This window comes from Bos taurus, chromosome 28 (genome assembly GCF_002263795.3).
Source record: "Bos taurus isolate L1 Dominette 01449 registration number 42190680 breed Hereford chromosome 28, ARS-UCD2.0, whole genome shotgun sequence".
In the NCBI taxonomy this organism is placed as follows: Eukaryota; Metazoa; Chordata; class Mammalia; order Artiodactyla; family Bovidae; genus Bos; species Bos taurus.
In genome coordinates, this window is record NC_037355.1 from 13,775,524 (window position 1) to 13,797,084 (window position 21,561).

At 48.3% G+C, this 21,561-nt stretch overlaps 1 protein-coding gene across 4 annotated transcripts; it reads left to right on the forward strand.

Moving 5' to 3' along the window:
* Window positions 1-5,530: 5,530 nt before the first annotated feature.
* FXYD4 (FXYD domain containing ion transport regulator 4) lies at window positions 5,531-19,803 on the forward strand. 4 transcript variants are annotated; one of them, XM_059882663.1, is made up of 9 exons: window positions 14,102-14,132; window positions 14,232-14,331; window positions 17,317-17,380; window positions 18,066-18,098; window positions 18,209-18,232; window positions 18,917-18,991; window positions 19,096-19,132; window positions 19,391-19,428; window positions 19,611-19,803. In XM_059882663.1, the coding sequence occupies exons 1-9, from the start codon at window positions 14,107-14,109 to the stop codon at window positions 19,628-19,630; spliced, it is 417 nt and encodes a 138-aa protein (XP_059738646.1). In that variant the 5' UTR covers window positions 14,102-14,106; the 3' UTR covers window positions 19,631-19,803. The 4 variants fall into 4 exon arrangements, 2 of the variants coding, with proteins under 2 accessions (XP_059738646.1, XP_059738645.1); XM_059882662.1 differs by having other exon boundaries at window positions 14,102-14,331; XR_009493243.1 differs by lacking the exons at window positions 18,066-18,098; window positions 18,209-18,232; window positions 18,917-18,991; ... (1 more) ...; window positions 19,391-19,428; window positions 19,611-19,803 and adding an exon at window positions 15,545-15,664 and having other exon boundaries at window positions 5,531-14,132; window positions 14,224-14,331; window positions 17,235-17,319.
* Window positions 19,804-21,561: the final 1,758 nt, after the last annotated feature.

Here is a 21,561-nt window from a genome sequence, read left to right on the forward strand (position 1 = left end):
AAATAGCCAAGCTTTGTCTCTTGCAAACACCTTAAGATAAACAGTCATGGTAAGAATGAAGAACAAAACCCTGTTTGAGTAACGGATTAAAGGATCTCCCCTCCCTACCCTCTCAAGACAAGGGAGACACTACAAATTCGAAGAAAGGGTCCTTGAAGGTCAAGGGTCAGGGGACAATGTCAGGCCATAATGAGTCTTACTTTTCCCGGATGCCTTCACATCAAGATCCATCTTGGCTGAGGGGGTGCATGCACAGCTAAGGGGAGGTTCCTGAGATTAACTAGTCAGGGGGAGCAAAATGAAATGATTGGCCTGAAGGAAGACAAAGACCTGAAAAACTTCTCTCTTATAAAGAATTTAAACTTCCCAAAGGTGCAACTCTCTCTCTGAGTTTGCCCATGCATTGTTGCATGTATACTTTTCTTTTCTAATAAACTTACTTTTCTCTTTACTTTCTGCCTCCTTGCCTGAATTCTTTCTTGACAAGGCAGGCAAGAACTAGGGGTCTAGGCCCTTGTCACTGGTCCGGTGGTCTAGTAGTTGTAAAAGGCTTTTAGTTCCCAGGCTGGGAACTAAGATCTTGCTCCCTGCTACTGCTCATGCTGCTTGCCGCAAGCTGCCACCTACTGCTGTGTGTATCTGAAATCAAGCTGTGTGGCCCTGGCCATGGCCCAGGGCTCTCAGTGCCTCCACTGATCAGTGTATTAATGTTAATCACTTCAGTCATGCACGACTCTTTGCAACCCCATGGACTGTAGCCTGCTGGGCTCCTCTGTTCCTGGAATTCTCCAGGCAAGAATAATGGAATGGGTTGCCATGCTCTCCACCAGGGGATCTTCCTTACCCACGGATCGAACCCCTGTGTCCTGCGGCTCGTGCATTGCAGGCGGTTTCTTTACTGTCTGAGCAAAGGTACAAAAATAGCTCCTACTGGGGACTTCCCTGGTAGTCCAGTGGCTAAGACTCTGCATTCTAAATGCAGGGAACCCAGGTTCAATCCCTAGTCAAAGAACCTGAATATTCACTGGAAGGACTGATGCTGAAGCTGAAGCTCCAATACTTTGGCCACCTGATAGGAAAAGCAGACTCATTGTAAAAGCCCCTCATGCTGGGAAAGATTGAGGGCAGGAGGAGAAGGCGACAACACAGGACGAGATGTTTGGATTGGCATCACCAACTGAATGGACATGAATGTGAGCAAACTCTGGGTGACAGTGAAAAGACAGGGAAGCCTGGTGTACTGCAGTTCACGGGGTTGTAAAGAATCGAACACAACTTGGCGACTGAACAAGGAACTAAATCCCACACGCTGCCAGGAACAGCCTTGACAAAGTGGCTCCCAGGAACGCTGGGGCTGGGGGCGGACAGAAAGGGAGTGGTGTGATGGGAACAGACATGCCTAGGACATTTTTCAGAAAGGGAAGAAGAATCCCAGTCACAGCTTGAGGGCCTGGCAGTATCTAATAGACTCTGTTACAGGAGCTGGGAGAGAGGCCATGCTGAAGAGGCTAGTGGAGGCTGGAGGGGAAGAGGGGGCAATGAGCTCTGCAAAGAGCTGTGTGTGGGACTTCCCTGGTGGCCCACTGGATAAGAATCTGCCTGCCAATGCAGGGAACATGGATTTTATCCTTGGTCCAAAAAGAGAAATTTGAAATCATGATCTTTCAGTGAGGAAGGATAAGGACCCCCAGGTACTGGATGTTTTAGAGAAGAATTCCAAAGACTGATCCCTGGGCATTTCAACTTTAAAAGGTCAGGATGGTGAGCAGCAACCAGCAAAGGAGTCCAAGAAGGACCAGCCAGTCGGGTAAGAGAACCATGGGACAGTGGTGCTGGAGGCCAAGGAAAAAACTATGAATACTTCAAAGAGAAAGAAATTATCCTTCATGAAATATCTGCTAGGTCAAGAAAGACCAGTGGGGTCATGCTTTCCTACTGATGGGAATGTTTCAGCAGAGGACAGAGGAAGTGCAGAAGTGGAGGAACATGTCCTTGAGCAAGGAAAGGCAATGAGGTCACTTGGAAGAGCAGAAGAGTTCACCCTGGAGGGCAGCCCAGAGGTTCCCTCCTGACTGCTTCTGTCAAGTTAGTCAAAATGAAACCAAGTTTTCTCGGAGAGTCAGGGCAAGGAAGATGTCTTGGGAGAGTGAATTGGCCAACAGCAGAAATGGCAACCCACTCCAGTATTCTTGCCTGAAAAGTTCCATGGCCAGGGGAGTCTGGAGGGCTTGGCAGGCTACGGTCCACGGGGTCCAGAAGAGTTGGACACGACTGAACAACTAACACACATGGAGTAGGAGCATGAACGGCAGTGCCAAGGTCAGTTCCAAGCTCAGTCATGTGTAAATCATCAGGGTGGTTGTGGAGGTCCCTCTCCCTGGGCTATTAATCCATGGACAGGCGTGGAATACTAGGGGGCAGAACGTAACGATCAAAGACCCAGAGAAGGAAGGAGGCCAAGGTGGATGCAGGCAGTGACATCAGTGAAGGACCAGGGTGTACTGATCTGAGCTCTAAACTCTGCTCTGGGACCCAGACCCTCAAGGCCCCCTCCCCATATCCCTCCATTTCCGTCTAGGCTCTTAGCCCCACCCTGTCCTCCCAGTGCCTGCTGCCCTGGGCACCAGACCTCATCTCACCTCCAATTCCATCTCCCTGGGTTATACTTGAGAGATGAAAAGGGTAGCCAGATGAAAGCTGGGGTTTGTTTACCATGGAGACCACGGTGGTCTGCTATGTGTGGGTGGGGCTTAGGGACTGAGGCCCCTGGGAGAGAGATGGGCTCTGGGGCTCCACTGACCACTACCCTCAAAGACCTCTCCCTGCCCCTGCGTTGCAAGTCCTATAAACCCAAAGAACTGGATTCTGCCAATAACTCAACTGGGCTTAGAAATATTCCTGCTCAGAGCCTCCAGATAAGAAACTAGCTGGCCCACACCTTGACTTGGCCCCTGGGACCCTGCCAGAGAACCCTGCCTGGCACACCTGGACTCCTGACCCCCATAACTGTGAGGCGAATACAGGCACGCAGGATCTTTAGTTGCAGCATGTGGGATGTAGTTCCATAAGCAGGAATCTAACCCAGGCTCCCTGCATTGGGAGTGTGGAGTCTTAGCCACTGGACCGCCAGGAAAGTCCTGAGATGGTTATTGACCTGTTCCCCATGAACTCTCATTTCTGTTGGTCTACCTCACCCTGAATTCCTGTTCATGCTAGAACAGGCTGAACGTGGACTGGGGAGGTGAAGGGCAGGGCCAAAGTTTCTTCTGGAGTCTTTCGGTCCTTGACTATTTTCAGCTGGAAACAATCCACATACCAGAGAGACGTTTTGGAGTGGTGAATTATGTTCTCCGACAGCCCCCAGATGATGTGTGACCTTTGTAACCTGCCTTGGGACACCGCTCCTCCTCCCACCATGAGAGAAAACCTTCCCAAAGAAAAGGATAGGGCAGTGAAAAGTGAGAAGTACAGGTAAGCTTTGGAAGGGGTGTTATTCGACTGCATGTGGTGTCCTTGGAGCTGCCATGAGCCATGCGGATGATACGCTGGCCTGCTGAGCTGCTGCCACCAAAGGCCACATCATCTAAGAGTCTATCCTGCATAAGAAGGGCAGGGAGGACAGGGACCTTTGGTAAGAACATGGAACACAATGGGGACATGCATACATAAGTGCTAAATAAAGACATGTGATATAGGATGATAATTTAGGCTGCATTGGGAGTGCGGAGTCTTAGCCACTAGACTGCCAGGGCTTTGAAGGCCTCAAAGACGCAGGTTCATAATGATCAACAACAACAGCCTGGACGGAATAGGTTCTCATGAACAGCACTGGAAATGCACACACATGTCAGCGATATGAAGCATGCAGTATATAAAACATTTCATAAAACAGAGAAAGAATCTGCCATCTATATAAGAAATGTATTACATCTATCTCCCTATGGACAGAAATGAAGACTACTGTAATAAAAATTATGTGGTTAGACAAATATAGTGGTTACATAAATATTTTTAAAAATGAAGAGATGTAGAATAGTGCTTAAATTAATTCTAAGTGGAGAAATGGTATACATATGCACAGTATGTGCACGCTCAGTCATTCAGTCGTGTTCGACTCTTTGCAACCCCATGGACTAGCCCGCCAGGCTCCTCTGTCCATGGTATTTCCTAGGCAAGTATACTGAAGTGGGTTGCTATTTCCTCCTCCAGGGGATTTTCCCAACCCAGGGATTGAACCCACATCCCTTATGTCTCCTGCATTGACAGGTGGATTCTTTACCACTGTGCCACCAGGGAGGCCCATGCATAGTCAATATACAGATTTATCTCTGTAGACTGGTAAAGATAGCCATTTGCATATCCAGTAGTTAGATAAATATGTCTAAGTTGACACTATATACATAGGAAAATATATTTTTCACATTTCTTGATAAACAAGGTGTATAGAGTGATTCAATAAACATATAATCAGATACTTAATGGTTAGTTAAGTTTAGTTGTTAAGGCACCTGAATGTTATGAAGACAAGCTTTTCCCACTAAAAACTTCAGCCAGGTCAAGCCAAGGACAGTCCTGTCAAGTCCTGTATCAAGAGTACCAGTGGGAGCATTGACCCATAGAGGAAGAACCAATGCTGAAGCAGTCCTTGACTGCCATCTAGTGGCTATTGGGGGTGGACTCCTCCCTGTCTCCCCAAATGAAAACCACCTTGGGATCCCACACCCTTTCTTGCCTGACTCAGAGGCCAGGCCACAGAAAAGGCCCTGGGTAAGTGAAATGAGGACCTGACCACTGGCTTCATGCCTGGTGGGGCTTTGGCCTGAGGGGGCAGTTTCTGGGCCTGGCCTGGAGGGACAGTAATGTCACAGAGAAACTAAGGCAGGGAGGCGTTGAGAGATACGTGGATATAGCAAAGATATGGAAATAAACATGCCAACAACTTAAGAGACCCAGAGGGATGAGAGAGAGAGACAGAAAGAAAGTCTCAGACAAATTCAGAAAGCAACACCAAGCAACATTAGGAGACGCGGACTCACAGAAGGCTGCCGGCAGGTGGGAGGGCCTGCCAAACAGGAAAAGCCCCGTTGTTCCCACAGACTTCCAGGTAGTCCTCCAGCCCCATCCAAATACACCTTTCAGAAGGTCCTGGCACTCTAATTCCTAGTCCTTTCTGAGACTCGTTGGTACAAATTAGCTTATTTCAGGGCTTTCCCTGGGACAGGCTGAGGTGCCACCTCTGCTGTGGCAGGTCCAGATTCACAGCTTCAGAAACCCGGCAGCCATTGTCTCTTTGCCCTTCTCTTTCTCCTGGTGAGTGTATTTCCCAGGTCTCCTTCATATACATAATGTATATTTTCTTATACATAAAAATCTCTGTAGGGACTTCCCTGATGGTCCAGTGGCTAAAACTCCATGCTCCCAGCACAGGGGGCCTGGGGACCAGGGAACTAAATCCCATATGCTACAACTGAAGGTTCCGCATGCCACAACCAAGACCCAGAACAGCCAAATAAATAAATAAATATTTTTAAAATGCCAGTAGGGACTTCCCTGGCAGTCCAGTGGTTAAGGATCTGTGCTTCCACTGCAGGGGGCACAGGTTCCATCCTCGGTCAGGAAACTAAGATTCCACAAGTTGTGTGGTTGGGCTGAAAAGTTAAAAAAAAAAATTCTGTAGCACTTTGCCTGGAGAAAACAAAACTGACTATGGGTTTCTTCCCAACTGACTCTGTTTTGCTGAGGCATAAACAGCTGTGAATTTGGAGGGTCCAGGGATCTCTCCTGGCTTGCTAAAGATCCCTGACTGGCTGATGGAAAACAGGATCTGTTTTAACCCACCGTGGAGACCTCATGGCTTCATCTGCCCCATGCAGTCTGCTTATTTTTGTGTTGTGTTCCAGGACCACCTCCTTGCTGGCACTTAGCAAGCTCCTGGAGAATGTGGGGTGAGTTAACAGCGGAGGGACTTGGGAAGGTAGGAAATGTCAACTCCAACTTCAGTTCTCCTGCATTCTCTTCTCACCTTCCCCAACTAGTCTCACCCTGAGGCCACTGTCTGTGGCCTAGAGGCCTAGATTATGACCTTCTGGATTCTAATTCTTTCTTTTTAACTTTTTTGGCCACGCCACACAGCACACAGGATTTTAGTTTCTCAGTCAGGGGTGGAACTTGCACCCCCCTGCAATGAAAGTGCAGAGTCTTAACCACAGGACTGCCAGGGAAGTCCCCTGGATTCTAATTCTGATCCTACCACTTACCATCTGGCTCTCCTTGCTTCCACTTCTCCAAATATAAGACAGAATACTAATAGGATCCACTTTATAACATTGTCGTGAGGATTCAGTTAATACTGCAAAGTGTGGCACTGAACAGAGTTAAAACTTGGGACTTTGGAGTCAGTCTGGCCTTGGAGAATTCATTTAATCCTTCCAAACTTCCATTTCTAATCTGTAAATTGGGCACACACTTTGCAATATTAACCCTGGAAGTCCAGTGGTTAAGACTCAGTGCTTTCACTGCCCTGGGCCCAGGTTCAATCCCTAGTCCAAGAAATAAGATCCCACAGCCATGCAGTAAAAAAAAAAAAAAAAGCAATTGTTCTGTTATTCTAAATACATATGAACTTTCACACAAACATATTATGTTCATACTTTGTGTTCTTTTTCCTAGAACTTTCAGCACTGAGCTGGTTTCAGCTCCCACTTCCAAGATCTGCCCTTGCCTCTCTTCTGGGGCTGGTATGTTTGTGCTCTGAGGGCCTTACGTGGGGCATTGCTGCTGGGCACCACGTTTGCACTATTCCAGTTCTCAGAAGCAATGACTCTTGTTTCCCAAGGCAGGTATGCCAATTTAGAAATCAAACTGAGATCCTGTGCACCCCACTCTGCCCAAGCCTAGGAGCTTTGAAGGTCTTAGTCACCATGGATGAAAAAGTAGAATACAGCAAACTCCACCCAGTTCTAGTGGCAAAACTGATTCTCCAAGTGCTGCGTGCAATGAAAGCGCGGACCAGGGAGCAGGGATGGCTTCAGACCCTCACTATGGAAAATGCCACTGTTGATCATTAGAAGTTAATATATGAATATTTTACTAGTATATTAAGAACTTAAAGACTTTATCCATGAAACTACAAGACTTTCTACAGGAAGAAAAAGTGCTACACAACTTTTAAAATATGATTTCCTATTGTTTACTAATCTTCAACTTCAGTAGTCATTTTAATTTGGTAAACATTTCTGGGAGGAACTTGTCATCCTGTTATGTCGTCTGACTGGAGTAGAACAGAACAGTAGCTCTCTTTGTTTATTGGTAACACTGCCTAACATATAACTGCAGAACATTAGGGGACTTTTAGATAAGCTACTGTAGTGGAGACAACAAAGACTTTGTCAAGCTTTGATTGCTTTTGAATCCAGATTTCAGGTGGCCACAAATTCAATGCATTCTTTATCCTCCAGGCAAGGTTCTAGAAACTACTGACATTCACAGTCATATTCAATGCTAACAAACACAGAGTTAAAACCCCTTCCAAGCCTAGTGTCTTTGGTCTGTTGAGCTAATGTTTTCAGCTTTTCAACAGTAACATTCAATGCCAGTAAAAACATTCTTTTATTCTATTATTGCCAAATAAGTAAGTAATGCTCTTTATCAGACACTTAATCTTATTATAACTAACTTATACAAAGATGTGGATAAACAAGTTTGAAGGAGAGACATTTTTTGGAATGAGAGCAACTTGATCTAGATAAGAGACCCTTTTCATAAATTATGCTCTAATCTGCAATCTGGGTATGTATTTGACCTCATTGGCCCAGTTTAACAAGGGTGAAATGGGCCAAGGGAAATTTACGACTATGTCAACACAAATATTTTTAAACCTGTATTTCGAACACTGGCCAACTCTAACCTTCTAAGAAGGCAGTCTCTCTCCTCCATCACTATATAACTCAGCTGCTTTATGTGTCTTCACCACACTCATCAATGTCAATCAATACTTGAAATATTATACCAGCTTTTTTCTCTTTCCTACTCATCCTCATCATGTCAGCTGTTCAAGGCAGAAGCTTTGCATTACCCAGTTGGAACCCTCAGTTCCTGGAAAAAGTGCCAGAACAGTAGTAAAATTCAAGACAGACATTGAATCAGTGAATACATATCAAGTAATTATATTAGAATGAAAATACTTTGAAAGATGTAAGATCAAATTATAACCTTAAATTTAAAAAACATCGTAGGGACTTCCCTGGTTATCCAGTGTGGTTAAGACTACCTTTCCAATGCAAGGGACACTGGATCAATCCTTGGTTGGGGAACTAAGATCCCACATGCTGTGTGGCGAGGCCAAAAATAAATACATAAATAAGTACATACTTCAGTTTTTTTAAAAAAAAGCACAATACACATAGTACATGTATGTACATGCATGCTAAGTTGCTTCAGTCATGTCTGAAACTCTTTGTGACCCTATGGACTATAGCTCGGCAGACTACTCTGTCCACGGGATTCTCCAGGCAAGAATACTGGGGCGGTTGCCATGCCCTCCTCCAGGGGATTTTCCCAGTCCAGGGATCTAACCCACATCTCCTGCACTGGCAAGCAGATTCTTTACCACTAGTGACACCTGGGAAGCCCAGTACATATATAGTAATACCAACTTTCCCACAATTGGCATGTTAGTGAAAATACATATTTATGGACACAAAATATCTAAACAGATAGGCATCAGCCTAAAATTCACATATGCATGCACACCAAAGAGAAATACACACACTCACACACACATATATATATCTCCAATATACAATCTAAAAAACACTGAAATTGTACAATTTAAATGGGAGAATTGTTTGGTATGTGAAATCAAAGCTGTTTTTAAAATCACATTCAAAATAAAATCACATGCAGTTTAACGTGGAGAGTGGTGGTTAAAAGAACTGGTTCTGGAGCTGTCATTTCCAGTTGTGAGGTTGGATGCTTCTTTTTTATTTTTTTAAAATTTATTTTTAATTGGAAAATAATTGCTTTATAATATTGTGTTGGCTTCTGCCATAAACAACTTCAATCAGCCATACGTATACATACGTCCCCTCCCCTGTGAACTTCTCTCCCACCCCTGACCCCAGCCCACCCCTCTAGGTTGTCAGAGCGCTGAGGTCTCTGTGTTATACAGCAACTTCCCAGCATGCTTCTCTTAATCTCTCTTCACCTAGTTTCCTCATCCTGAAACAAGGTGAGAGCCTTCTCTGGAAAGGTTGCGATGATGACATGAATTAACATGAGGAAAGCAGCCTGCCAGGTAGCAAGCACTCACCAAGGCTGCCACTGTGGATACACCCAGAGTGAGGGGTGCTAGTTCCCTTACCCTTACGAAGGTCATCATCTGAGGGGGTGACACATATCAATAGATAATCCCCATTATGATGTGCTCAGTGGTGGCCTGTGTGACCAGGTGGATAAAGGAGTGACTTTTCAGGGAATTCTGAAATGAGACAGGGTTGGCTATGGGGCAGGTGACACAATGGAAAGGTTTATTTCAGAAGTGGTTGACTGGGCAGTGTGTCCAGGAGGTACTTCAATAATACGGTCGAGGGCTGAGGAGTACGGTTGAGAGACATGAGCAGCAGTTGGACGAGAGACCCCTGGAGGAGCTCTAACAGAAGCGGAATGAAGGGTCGATGAGAAATGACATCTCCCGGTATCTGTTTTGGGAACCCTTGCGCTTCTCTCCTCTCGCACAGGTTTTCATCCTCACTCTTCGAAGGGCCTTCTCAAATGCAAATCTAACAATATCTCTCCCCTGCTTTAAGTCCTCCCTCCCAAGGTCCACTGCCGGCTTTCTGGCCTCACTCCCTGCGGTCCGCCTCCACGGCTCTTCCCCCTCCTCCTTGGCCTCCTGAGCTCATCCGATGCTCTGTCTCTTCACCTCAGCTATCCCTCACAGCCTCTAAGGACCCAAGTCCGGAAGACTACGGCCATCTCGCGGCAGAAACGGATAAACGGGTGAACAAAGGCCCCAGAAACAACCAGAACCCCGACCGTTACAGGCTGACGCAGCGGTGAAAGGAAAACTGCGCATGCGTAATAGGACGGCTGCTTGACAGCCACTCGCGAGAACCCACGTAGGGCCAATCCGCACCGGGATGAGCGGGACTGCTTCCACGCCAGAAAAGCCCCGCCCACACGGCCTGGGCCCGCGCCTGCGCCTCACAAGCGGCTTGCCCAAGGCCCCGCCTCAACTCCCTTTCCTTGGTGCCGATTGGCTGGAAGTCATCATAGTCCCGCTCCGCTTGGCTCTTTTCTCGGCCCCCTGCACGAGGTGTAGTGGGTACGGATGGCTTCTTGAAAGGACATCCTAAAAGTCAATGACGTCTTTTTGGCCGAAGTTGCCCGAAGAGAGCCAGGCAGTCACTGACTGTCGCAGAGACCTCCATATCCCCATTCTTGAGACACTCCCCCACATCGTTTCAGTATCCCCTCGTCTGGAAGGCTCTTAGATCGCGCAACGTGACGGGCCCATCCTGCCGCCTCCCAAATGCGCAGGAGTCAGCCTAGACCTAGATCCAGGGAAAAGCCCTCAAACTGCCGCTTCCCTTCAAATGGCTTTCCCTGCACTCATTCACCTCCTTGTCTTACACCCATTCGCCTCCTGCTCTCGCACTGGTAGGCAGGCGAGCGAAGTCAGGCTTCCTCCCTCCACACGGTCCTCAAAGTGAGACCCAGGTCTGTGGGCAAGGAGCCCAGCATCCTGAGCACACAGAAAGGGACCTGCGGAACATATCAGCCAATGAAGTTAAATACATACCCAGATGCTAAAGAGACGGGAATAAGAACAGGGGTCTCCTGAGGGAGACAGCACAGAAGGGGTCCAGGTGGGAGTACAGTATTTCTGACAACCAGGAGAAGCCTCAGAGATTTCCTTTGTCCTTGTTCTGTCATGAATGAGGTTTTTTCTCTCCTCTACCAGATTCATCAAAATAGACAATCTCAGCTTTCTACTGACGCCTGTGACATTCAGTCTATCTTCGAAGGCAGGAAAAAAACACTTCCACTCTGCGCCAGGCATTAATACTAGCCACTTCCCTTTTATCTCTGGCCAACCTTAGCTAATTCCTGTTTTAGTATCTTTCTTCAGAAAAATTAATGACTTTGAGGATGCATCTATGTTCTCCACAGAGTAACTAACTGGTAATGCTTTGGGAAGGGGAAAAGTATAAGTTGGGAGTATGAAGAGCTTTGGCAGTGATTGACATGAGTAGAAGAGAGAGTCCTGGTGTGAGTGCTGATTTTCAGGTGGCCACTCTTGGCAACAGACTTCCCTTGTTTCACACAAGGTCCTTTGTATCATTTGCAGCACTGAAGTCCTGAAGGGGAAGGGAGAGTTCAGAGCTGGATCTTGCTACATTCTCTCTTTTGACTTCTGATACCTCTAGGCTCTCATCTGCATCCATCTGACTGAGGCTGGCTCTCCATCACCCACTCCTCTGAACCTTTCATCATCAGAGATTTGATTTCCCTGTAGGTGTCAGTTCCTCTCACCAAGCTCCCCATCTGGTAGATAAGAAATCAGGCCCAAATGGATGATTCCAGAAATTCTGATAAGGAATGCATGCCCAAGAAGCTGGGCAAGTGGCCAGATCTCCTTGAAAATGACTTCCTGACTTCCAGCTGACTTCCAGCCCCTCAGGAATCACATCTTGAGAGAGCAACTGTTCATCCTAAATACTACAAACAAATGAGGCACCTTTTTTTTTTTTTTTTTGCATGAGGTTTGGTAGATCTTTTCCAAATTTCTCCCAAACCTCATAAAAAAAAAAAAAAAAAAGTGTCTCATTTGTTTGGACCTGGCCACAGGACTGGAAAAGGTCAGTTTTCATTCCAATCCCAAAGAAAGGCAATGCAAAAGAATGCTCAAACTACCGCACAATTGCACTCATCTCACACGCTAGTAAAGTAATGCTCAAAATTCTCCAAGCCAGGCTTCAGCAATATGTGAACCGTGAACTTCCAGATGTTCAAGCTGGTTTTAGAAAAGGCAGAGGAACCAGAGATCAAATTGCCAACATCCGCTGGATCATGGAAAAAGCAAGAGAGTTCCAGAAAAACATCTATTTCTGCTTTATTGACTATGCCAAAGCCTTTGACTGTGTGGATCACAATAAACTGTAGAAAATTCTTCAAGAGATGGGAATACCAGACCACCTGACCTGCCTCTTGAGAAACCTATATGCAGGTCAGGAAGCAGCAGTTAGAACTGGACATGAAACAACAGACTGGTTCCAAATAGGAAAAGGAGTACATCAAGCCTGTATATTGTCACCCTGCTTATTTAACTTATATGCAGAGTACATCATGAGAAACGCTGGACTGGAAGAAGCACAAGCTGGAGTCAAGATTTCCGGGAGAAATAGCAATAACCTCAGATATACAGATGACACCACCCTTATGGCAGAAAGTGAAGAGGAACTAAAAAGCTTCTTGATGAAAGTGAAAGAGGAGAGTGAAAAAGTTGGCTTAAAGCTCAACATTCAGAAAACGAAGATAATGGCATCTGGTCCCATCACTTCATGGGAAATAGATGGGGAAACAGTGTCAGACTTTATTTTTGGGGGCTCCAAAATCACTGCAGATGGTGATTGCAGCCATGAAATTAAAAGATGTTTACTCCTTGGAAAGAAAGTTATGACCAACCTAGATAGCATATTCAAAAGCAGAGACATTACTTTGCCAACAAAGGTCCGTCTAGTCAAGGCTATGGTTTTTCCAGTGGTCATGTATGGATGTGAGAGTTGGACTGTGAAGAAGGCTGAGCACCGAAGAATTGATGCTTTTGAACTGTGGTGTTGGAGAAGACTCTTGAGAGTCCCTTGGACTGCAAGGAGATCCAACCAGTCCACTCTGAAGGAGATCAGCCCTGGGTGTTCTTTGGAAGGAGTGATGCTAAAGCTGAAACTCCAGTACTTTGGCCACCTCATGCGAACAGTTGACTCATTGGAAAAGACTCTGATGCTGGGAGGGATTGGGGGCAGGAGGAGAAGGGGACGACAGAGGATGAGATGGCTGGATGGCATCACTGACTCGATGGACATGAGTCTGAGTGAACTCCGGGAGTTGGTGACGGACAGGTAGGCCTGGCGTGCTGCAATTCATGGGGTTACAAAGAATCGGACATGACTGAGTGACTGAACTGAACTGAACTGAACTGGGAGATCTTAGTTCCCCAACCAGGGATCGAACCTGGGCCCCTTACATTGGGAGCTTGGAATCTTAGCCAGTGGACCACCAGGGACAATTCTTAATATACAAAGCTTGTAAAGTTTTCTACATGCACCTTCGTGATCACTTATAAGCACTGAGTTTAATATATCTAAGAAGCTAAATTCATTAGCTTGGGAACTGATTTATGCTGCTTCCAGTGTGGAAAGCATTGTTGCCCACCACTGAGTGTGTGGCCAGCCTTTGGGGCCTCTCGGAGGGGACAGAAGCAACACTCAGTCTTAATGCACCTACACTGAACTCTGGCAAAAGCGGGAGATGAGGTGGTAACTCACTGTGTGCTCACAGAAGTTACACACAGGTAGCTGGGCTCCCTCTCCCTGGTTCTGTCCTGGGCTCAACCTGTCCTCTACCTTCAACCAGTGGCAGTAACACCTGACACAGGTGAAGTTTTCCTTCTACCTGTTAAAGGTGATAGGGATGGGAATGGAGGATCCTTCAAGTGGGCAGCAGCTTCAGGATGGAGTAAAAGTGCTAGAACCTTCTGGAGAAGTGGATCTGAGGCCTTTCTCATACTTCCTGGAGATCTTTCCAAGCACTTGGGACTTAAACAGTCCTCTTCCTACAAATGCTTGCTTTCTTGCTGTTTATTTCTCACATGTGGAGTGGGAAAACTTGAGCTGAGTTTCCACTCTGCTACCATGGCATGCAATGTGACCTTGAGCAAGACTTTTATCTTCTCTGGACCACAGTTTCTCTCATGCTGCAGGGCTCACTGTGTGTATACAAGGGCCATTCCCAGCTACACAAATAGCTCCTGTGAACTGAGCAGCATAATCAGATGTCATCATCACAGCACATACTCAGAGTCAGCTCGGTCATAGTTCCCACTTCATGGATGAGCAAACAGGCTGGAAGAGGTAAGTTGTTCAAGTGCATATAGCAAGTAACTAACAGAGCCTGGGGTTGACTTCAAGGCATGCACTATTAATGATTTTTCTGAATCTTGAGTTTCACAGACTCTCCTTACATGGGGCCTGGGAGGCATTCATTCCACAAATTGAGGACCAGCCATGGGTCAGCCCCTTGCCCCTGCAACATCTCCACCCCAAACCTCAGGTAAGTCCTGTTGTTTCTGCAGTTTAGAGGAGAGGGAACTGAGGCTTGGAATGAAGGAGCTGATTGAGATCACTCAGTGAGCTACTGGCAAGCTGGGGCCAGCTCTTTCTGGCCCCAGAGGCCCTAATTTAAACTCTGTACAAACTGAATCAAGAATAGGAAGCACCATGGAAGGTTTTCATGAGGAGGTGCCACATGTTTGCACTAGGAAGATCCTCTCGGAATCCTTCCCATCCCTGTCTTTCAGGGCTCTCTCCTGCCCTCTGACCCTTAGCACTGTGATCCACTGATGGCTTCCTGTCCTCAATGACTCAACAATTCAATCAAAATCTATCAGTATCCATGACTGGGCATTGGGAGGGAATAGGGAGGCAACAGTCCTGTTTCAGTTGGTCACCATGCATTGGAGAAGAGGGTGAAGAGAGAGGAATTAGGGAGGGGGGACAGGATAATAGATAGGCCTGGAGTCATCCAAGGTCAAGAGCACAGGTAGAAGGCACGTGGGGGGTGAGGGACAGGAAGAGAATTTGGCCAGGCATAGGGTCCACAGAGGGAGGTGGCCCATTCCTCATATTGGGGCTGGTGGTCCTCCTCCTGCCCCCTACCTGGCCCCACCACCCTATCTTACACCCCTGCCCCCAGGCAGTAGGCAGGAACTGAGGACCTGGGGGGTGGTTCTGATTCCAGCTTCTGCCTGCCTCCACCCACAGCTAAGTGGTTCTCAGGGCTGGTCAGAGGGTGGGCCATCTTAAGGGGTGCCCATCAGCCCCATTTCTTCACCTCGATGAAACCAGTCCAAGGAAAAGCAATGAGACCACTGAGCAAATGGAGCCTCAAGGCCAGACCCTGACTCTCGTTGACACCATGTTTCTGGGACACTCCCCTACAGAAGTCCTGGAACCCCTACTTTTGGTATAAGTACCCAGAAACATCCTGGTTCCCTCCAGCACCTTTCTGGACCTCTCTTTTAGGGTCCAGGTGAACTAAAGAAGCAGAAAGCCCACCTTCTCCTCATGAGAAGGGTCTGGGGCCCAGCCCGCTCCCCACCATTGCCTTAGACTCTGAGCGGGCCTAGGTCTCTCACTCCACTGTCCGCCGGGTGTGGCAGTCTCCTTTAAGAGCACACTGGGGAGAGGGAGCTGCAGGAATCCTTCCAGATTCTCAAGGAATCTGACCAGTTCCTTCTGCCTGATAGTATTGTTGCCCTGGGCAGGCGGGGCCGCGGGCTTAAAAAACCGGAACCCACCTGGGCTGGACGCAGCCCTAGAAGCCTCCTCAAACCAGCTCTCTGCACCCAGCCGGCTCTCGGGTGAGCTCAGGAGAAGCCTCTCAGGTGAGCAGGTTTCTGCTAGGACTTCAGGACTCCTAGGCAGAGGGGTAGAGGTGGAGCGGTGGTCTGGGGTACCAGTCTGAGGAAGGGTATGGTACCTGCCTAAGTATTCCCAGTAACAGATGTGTTTGGGGGTTTGGAGGACTGGAAGCTGCCTGCCCTGTGAGCACCATCATGCGGAAGGTGGACTGGGGGCTGGAGGAAACAGGAAGCAGTCTTTGGCTAAAGAATAATGGGGAGTTGCGCCCCTCATGATCCAGGAGTTCCAGGGTGATAGAAGGGGCAGGGAGAAACAGAGGCCAATGGAGGGCCCGGTTTACAAATTGCTCAAAGCCAAAAGACCCCCATGTTCTGAAGGAGCAGCTTAATAGTTCTGACTTCCTACTGCAAAAGGATCCATGTACTTGTGTATTTACTTACTGTAACATGTTTCAGTACTTATTATGTGCTTGGCACTATTCTTAGGCTCAACATATAGTAACTCATTCAATTCAAACACAACCTTAGGAGGCTGTTCTTATTATCCTCATTTTTATGGGGCACTGAAGCACAGACAGGTTAAGTAACCTAGCTGACTCACACAGCTATTAAGTGCTGAGAGAGGAATTCTCCGGCTAGCTGGGCCCAACATGTAATAACTGGGGTTGCAATTTGGAACACTGACAATCCCTATGCCTGCCTGAGGCTAATAATAGGCAGAAAGCTGGGAGCGTCTTATCTCAAGGACACAGCCACCCTAGGGACTAATAAATGAAGACAGAAATAGTTCCCACCCTAAGGAGAAAGAATGGGCCATGTCCCAGCCACCAGGCACTTTTCTGCTAACAGCAGTCTGTACTCTGAGAGTGGAATTCGAGGCTACCTGGAGCATGGTCCTTGGCCGGGGCTGGAGTGGGAGGCATTTGCCTGCACCCAGCATCTGCCCCCAACTCTTCCACTTACCCTGTCCCACTGCTCACTCAGAGGAGTTCTGGGCTTGCCCTGTGTGTGCGCACTCAGTCGTGTCTGACTCTTTGCGACCACATGGACTGTAGCTTCCCAGGTTCCTCAGTCCATGGGATTTCCCAGGCAAGAATACTGGAGTGGATTGCCATTTCCTTCTCCAGGAGATCTTCCCAACCAAGGGATCAAATCCACATCTTCTGCATTGGCAGGAGGGTTCTTTACCACTGCACTCCCTGGGAAGTCTGGGCATGCCCTAGCTGGAGGCTGTCTTGGACTTCAGCCTGGTAGTGCCCCAGGCCCAGATCTTTGAAAACAATACCTCAAGTCCTTTGAGCTGGGGGTCAGGAAGGCAGGCACCAAAGCCTGATTTAGAGCAGTAGCCCTCCTCCTGAAGGTGTGTCAGGCATCTGATTACCAGATTTTAACAGAACCTCATATGGCGCTTACTATTGGGTTGGCCAGAAAGTTTGTTCGAGTTTTTCCATCAGCTGATACAGAAAAACCTGAACAAATTTCTTGGGCAACCCAATATGTGCAGGCATCGCTGTAAGTATTAGAGGTACTACTATTATTAACTCTAGAAAGGACACAGAAATTAGTAACTTTCTCATGTCTACCCCACAAGCAGCCCTGAGATTTGTGCCACTGGCCTCTGTGGGTGTGGAGCTGGTCGGGACTGTCTGACCCCAGCCTGCCCTCTTCTCCTGCAGACCAGTCCTGCGTGCCGCTGTGTCATGGAGGGAGTGACCCGGGCCCTTCTCCTCCTGTTGGCCGGTGAGTCCTCCCAGAGGTGACCCTGCTGCCACTCACTCACCTACCAAGGCTGTGAAAACCAGGACAGCATCTCATAAAGAGCGCCTGATGTTAAATAAATGGGTTTTCATTTAGACTGCTAACTTAAAGATAAACATAAAGGAAGTGTTGAGTTGGCCAAAAGGTTTGTTTGGATTTTCCGTAGATCTTATAACCCGAACGAACTTTTTGGCCAACCTGATTACAGTGAGGTAGATGTTCCCAACATTATCCTGAATCATGGAATTTTGGGAAACTGTAATCACCTGTTAGCAAGAAGAGACCAGTGTTCCCAGCTTCTTTAGGAGGCAGACCATTAGCCAGGATCTGGGTAGGAAGCTTTTCAGGAGAGGGTAAAGATACCAACACACCATCCCATTTTGAATATAAGAAAGAATAACAAGAAGCCTGAGAAATAGCAGGACGGGCTGGAATGGGGGAGCGGGGCACAAAGGCCAGAAAATAGGAGACAAAATCCTAGGTCTGTTTGGGTTGAAAAGGTATGAGGAGGGGAACCAGTGACCTCAGGGTCCCCCTCCACCCCCCACTCTGGTGCCCCAAGCAGGGCTGGTTGATCTTTTGCCTCTGGGCTGATGTCCTGCCTGCTGATTCATTTTGAGACCAGTATCATGAATTAACACACAGTCCCTCTGCTTCTCTCACCCAGGACTGCCTGTCTTGGAAGCCAATGACGTGATTGGTGAGTGAGGCCCTAAACTGCTCTGCTGGCCCTGCCCCCAAGTTTTCTCTCTAAGACCCCACATCTTGCCTCCTGGTTCCGGCTGTTAATTTTTTTTTCCTTTCCTGCAGATAAAGACAGTCCCTTCTACTATGGTAAGAGCTGATGTCCCTTGCCCCTGACCCCTACCCTTGCCTATGCTAGACCCCTTTGCTAGAGTTGGTAAGGGGTGATGTGGAGCCCAGTGTAGACAGACGGGGGCTTGAGGGAGTGGGCAAGGAGGGGCAGAATGAGGATGAGACTGGGAATTAAAGAATCAGCATGGTGGATCAAAAGAACGACAGGCCAACATGTAACGTCGTCTTTGGGAGAACTTCCCACCAGCAAGGAGGTAAGGGGCCTGCAGAATGTTTAGGAAGACTCCTGGGAAAGTGGCTGGAGGCAGCTGGCTGATCTCCTTTCTTCCATTCACTCTCTCTTCTCTTGCCTTCCCCAGGACCAGCTCCTTGCTGCCCTACAACCCCTGCAAGGAGGTGTCCTCTCCTTCTGCCTGCCACTGTCCCCCACACACCCTCATCTTCCCTGGGTCTCAGCTCAAATGTCACCTTTCAGCAAAGCCTTCCTTGATCATTCTTCAAAGCCTCTTCTTTTTCTGTGCATTTCTGCTTGATTTTTCTTCCTAGTACTTGTTCCCACCAGATATAACATGATGTATTTATGAGTTTGTCCTGCTTGTTGCCTGGAATGTAAGTGCGTCTGTATAAGCAGGTGCGCATAACTATCTGTTGAATGAGTGGGGTGGAGCCAGGCTGATGCTAGCCCACTCTCCATTCCTTTAGACTGGGAAGGCCTGCAGCTGGGCGGGATGATCTGTGCGGGCCTCATGTGCATCGCTGGACTCTTGTTTGCCCTGAGTGAGCAGTGGGACTAGCAGGGTCGGGTGGAGGCGGGGAGCGGATGGGAGGAGGGTGGCCCAGGCTTTCCGGGCTCTTTGCACTGGCTGTGTCTTCCTTCACAGGTGGCAAATGCAAATGCAAGAACAAGCAGAAGCACGGGTGAGACTCCTATTGTGTGTCCTTTGAGCTGAGCAGAGCAATTTGGGCATAATGTCCTACAATTTGGAAAAGGAGGACGGAGTCCTGGCTGTCCCTGGGTTTGCAGTAGAATTTGTTATTCACAGATAATCAACCCTGAGGGGGCCTCTGTCAGAGAAACCTCTGACCCTTTGTACTGTTTAAATTGGTACCAGGAATCTTGGTGGGGGAAAAGGACAGAAAGTTCGAGGATGCTAATCTGGTATGTTCCTTTCGCAGCTCCTTACCTGAGAAAGCTGTACCACTCCTCACTCCAGGTGAGATGGACTTGAGAGCCTTCCTGGCACTCAGGCAGTAGAGCCGTATAATTTGAGGATTAATACATGTTGTGCTGTGTGTTAAGGCAGGACTGTCCTGAACCAGTCAGCCTTGGGGATGCCTGAGGCTGAGGATGTGTATATGGAGTTTGTGAGGACCTGACCCCACATTCTCTCCACAGGCTCTGCCAGTACCTGCTGAGCACAGGATTGGTTTCATGACCCTCCCTGCACTGGCTCCCATGCTGTCCCCTTCCCCTTGGGGGCCTTACCCCTCAGGATGGCTTTTCTCTCTGTTGGTGGGCCCTGAGGCTCTCTTCTGATCAAAAGGCTGTCCAGAGATTATTTCTAAATTAAATTTATCTCCCCCTCTGATGGACTTATGACCTTCTGTGGGTCTGGTTGGGGATGGGTAGTTTGGGACGAGACGATAAAGTCTTGCTCAGGAAAGTCCAGGCTCCTCAGCCGGGGTGGGGCGGGGGATGTCCCATGGATGGCTGATGCACCTTGTGGCCGCATGTTTGTCCTGAAGCCCATTCCCAGCACCCCCCTCCCTTTGAGGGCCTCCTGATAATTGATAATTGATCTCCTGCCTCATCCATGCACCACACAAGACACCTCAACATTATATCAAAGAACATTACAATTTCCACACCTTTCCTGAAGACCTTGAAGTCCCTGTGACCCAGATCCCCATGACTTCCTGTAACCCAGAATGATCCTCAGTGGTTTGCCCTCTGCTAAGACCCCAGCTCACCCAGTGAGTGTTCACACAATCCAGGAAATGCAGTTCTTCCTTCACAGACTCAGCCCAGTAAAACTATTGTAACCCTTAGAGCAATCCATGGACCCTTCCTCTTACTCCGGGTAATGTCCTGTGAGACCCTACTATGAGCAACATCCCAAGCAGCCCTGCAGAGTGCATTTCAGAACCCAAAACCATACATGCCACTCTGGGTCTCAGGATGTCCTAAGTCCATTCCTGGAATACCTCATTGAGAGGCCCCAGCATGCATGGCATAGGTCTGTGGAAATGGCTCTTCCACTTGGCAGCCTGTTCGTCTGGAGCCTCACCCCTCTTGCCGACCTCCATACCCTAAGGTGGAAGGAGCTGAGGCCTACCCTGCCCAGCCCCTGCTCCTGGCAGAGACCCTGGGGTGGAGACAGGTCAGGGCAGCAGTGGTCTGCCCTGTCCCTGCCAGGCAGTGGCTCACAACCTGGGTCTGAATCTGGGCTGACGGGGCAGCCACCTGCCTTAATGTTGCTTCAAGCCACCTCTACTGGCAGCGTGGAGCATATGCTATTGTGTCTGAAGTGGACTGTAGCCCGCCAGGCTCCTCTGTCCAAGGGATTTTTCGGGCAAGAATATCTGGAGTGGGTTACCATTTCCTCCTCCTGGGGATCTTGCCAACCCAGTGATCCAACCCAAGTCTCTTGTGGCTTTTGCTTTGGCAGGCACTGAACCACCTGGGAAGCCCCACCTCTACTGGTGTCCTGCTCCAAACCTTCCATCCATTTCCAGGGTGTTGGTACCAGATCCTCTGGAAAGTATACTGTGTCCAAGACCTGTGGGCTGGGGTTAGGAGGCCAGCACAAGAGATTCTAGAGGCTGAGGAGCCTGCCTTCTGGTCTTCAGTCCTCCCAGGTCGTGAGGTCTAAAAATGAGGGTCATAGATCTGTTTAGGGCCCTTGATCAGGATATATAAGCAGGGTGAGAGGATGGTTCGAAGGCTGGCCCAGAGCTACAGCCATTACTCCAAGAACCTGAGTGGAACTCGGAATACCTGGCTGAAATTGGAGCCATTCACTGTCCAAGGTGAGTAGGGGAGCCCTAGCAGGGTGCTATGGGCGTGGACGGCTATGCCATTAGGAGTCGGATAGATATCATGAAAAAAGTAAAATGAGTGTGCTGCAGCGGCGCGAGTGCCTGGTTAGCGATGGGTGATATGGTCAAGTCATGAAGTGACATAATATCTGAGATGAATCCTCAAAGGTCAAAGTGGAGAGGGGCCAGTCGCGCAAACATCTTTCCTGGTAGAAGGAACTTTGGCCTTTTGCTTTTTTGAGGGCCAGAGGAAAGTCACCGTGACTGGTACATAGGCGAGAACCCCCGCCAAATCCTGAGTAGGAATT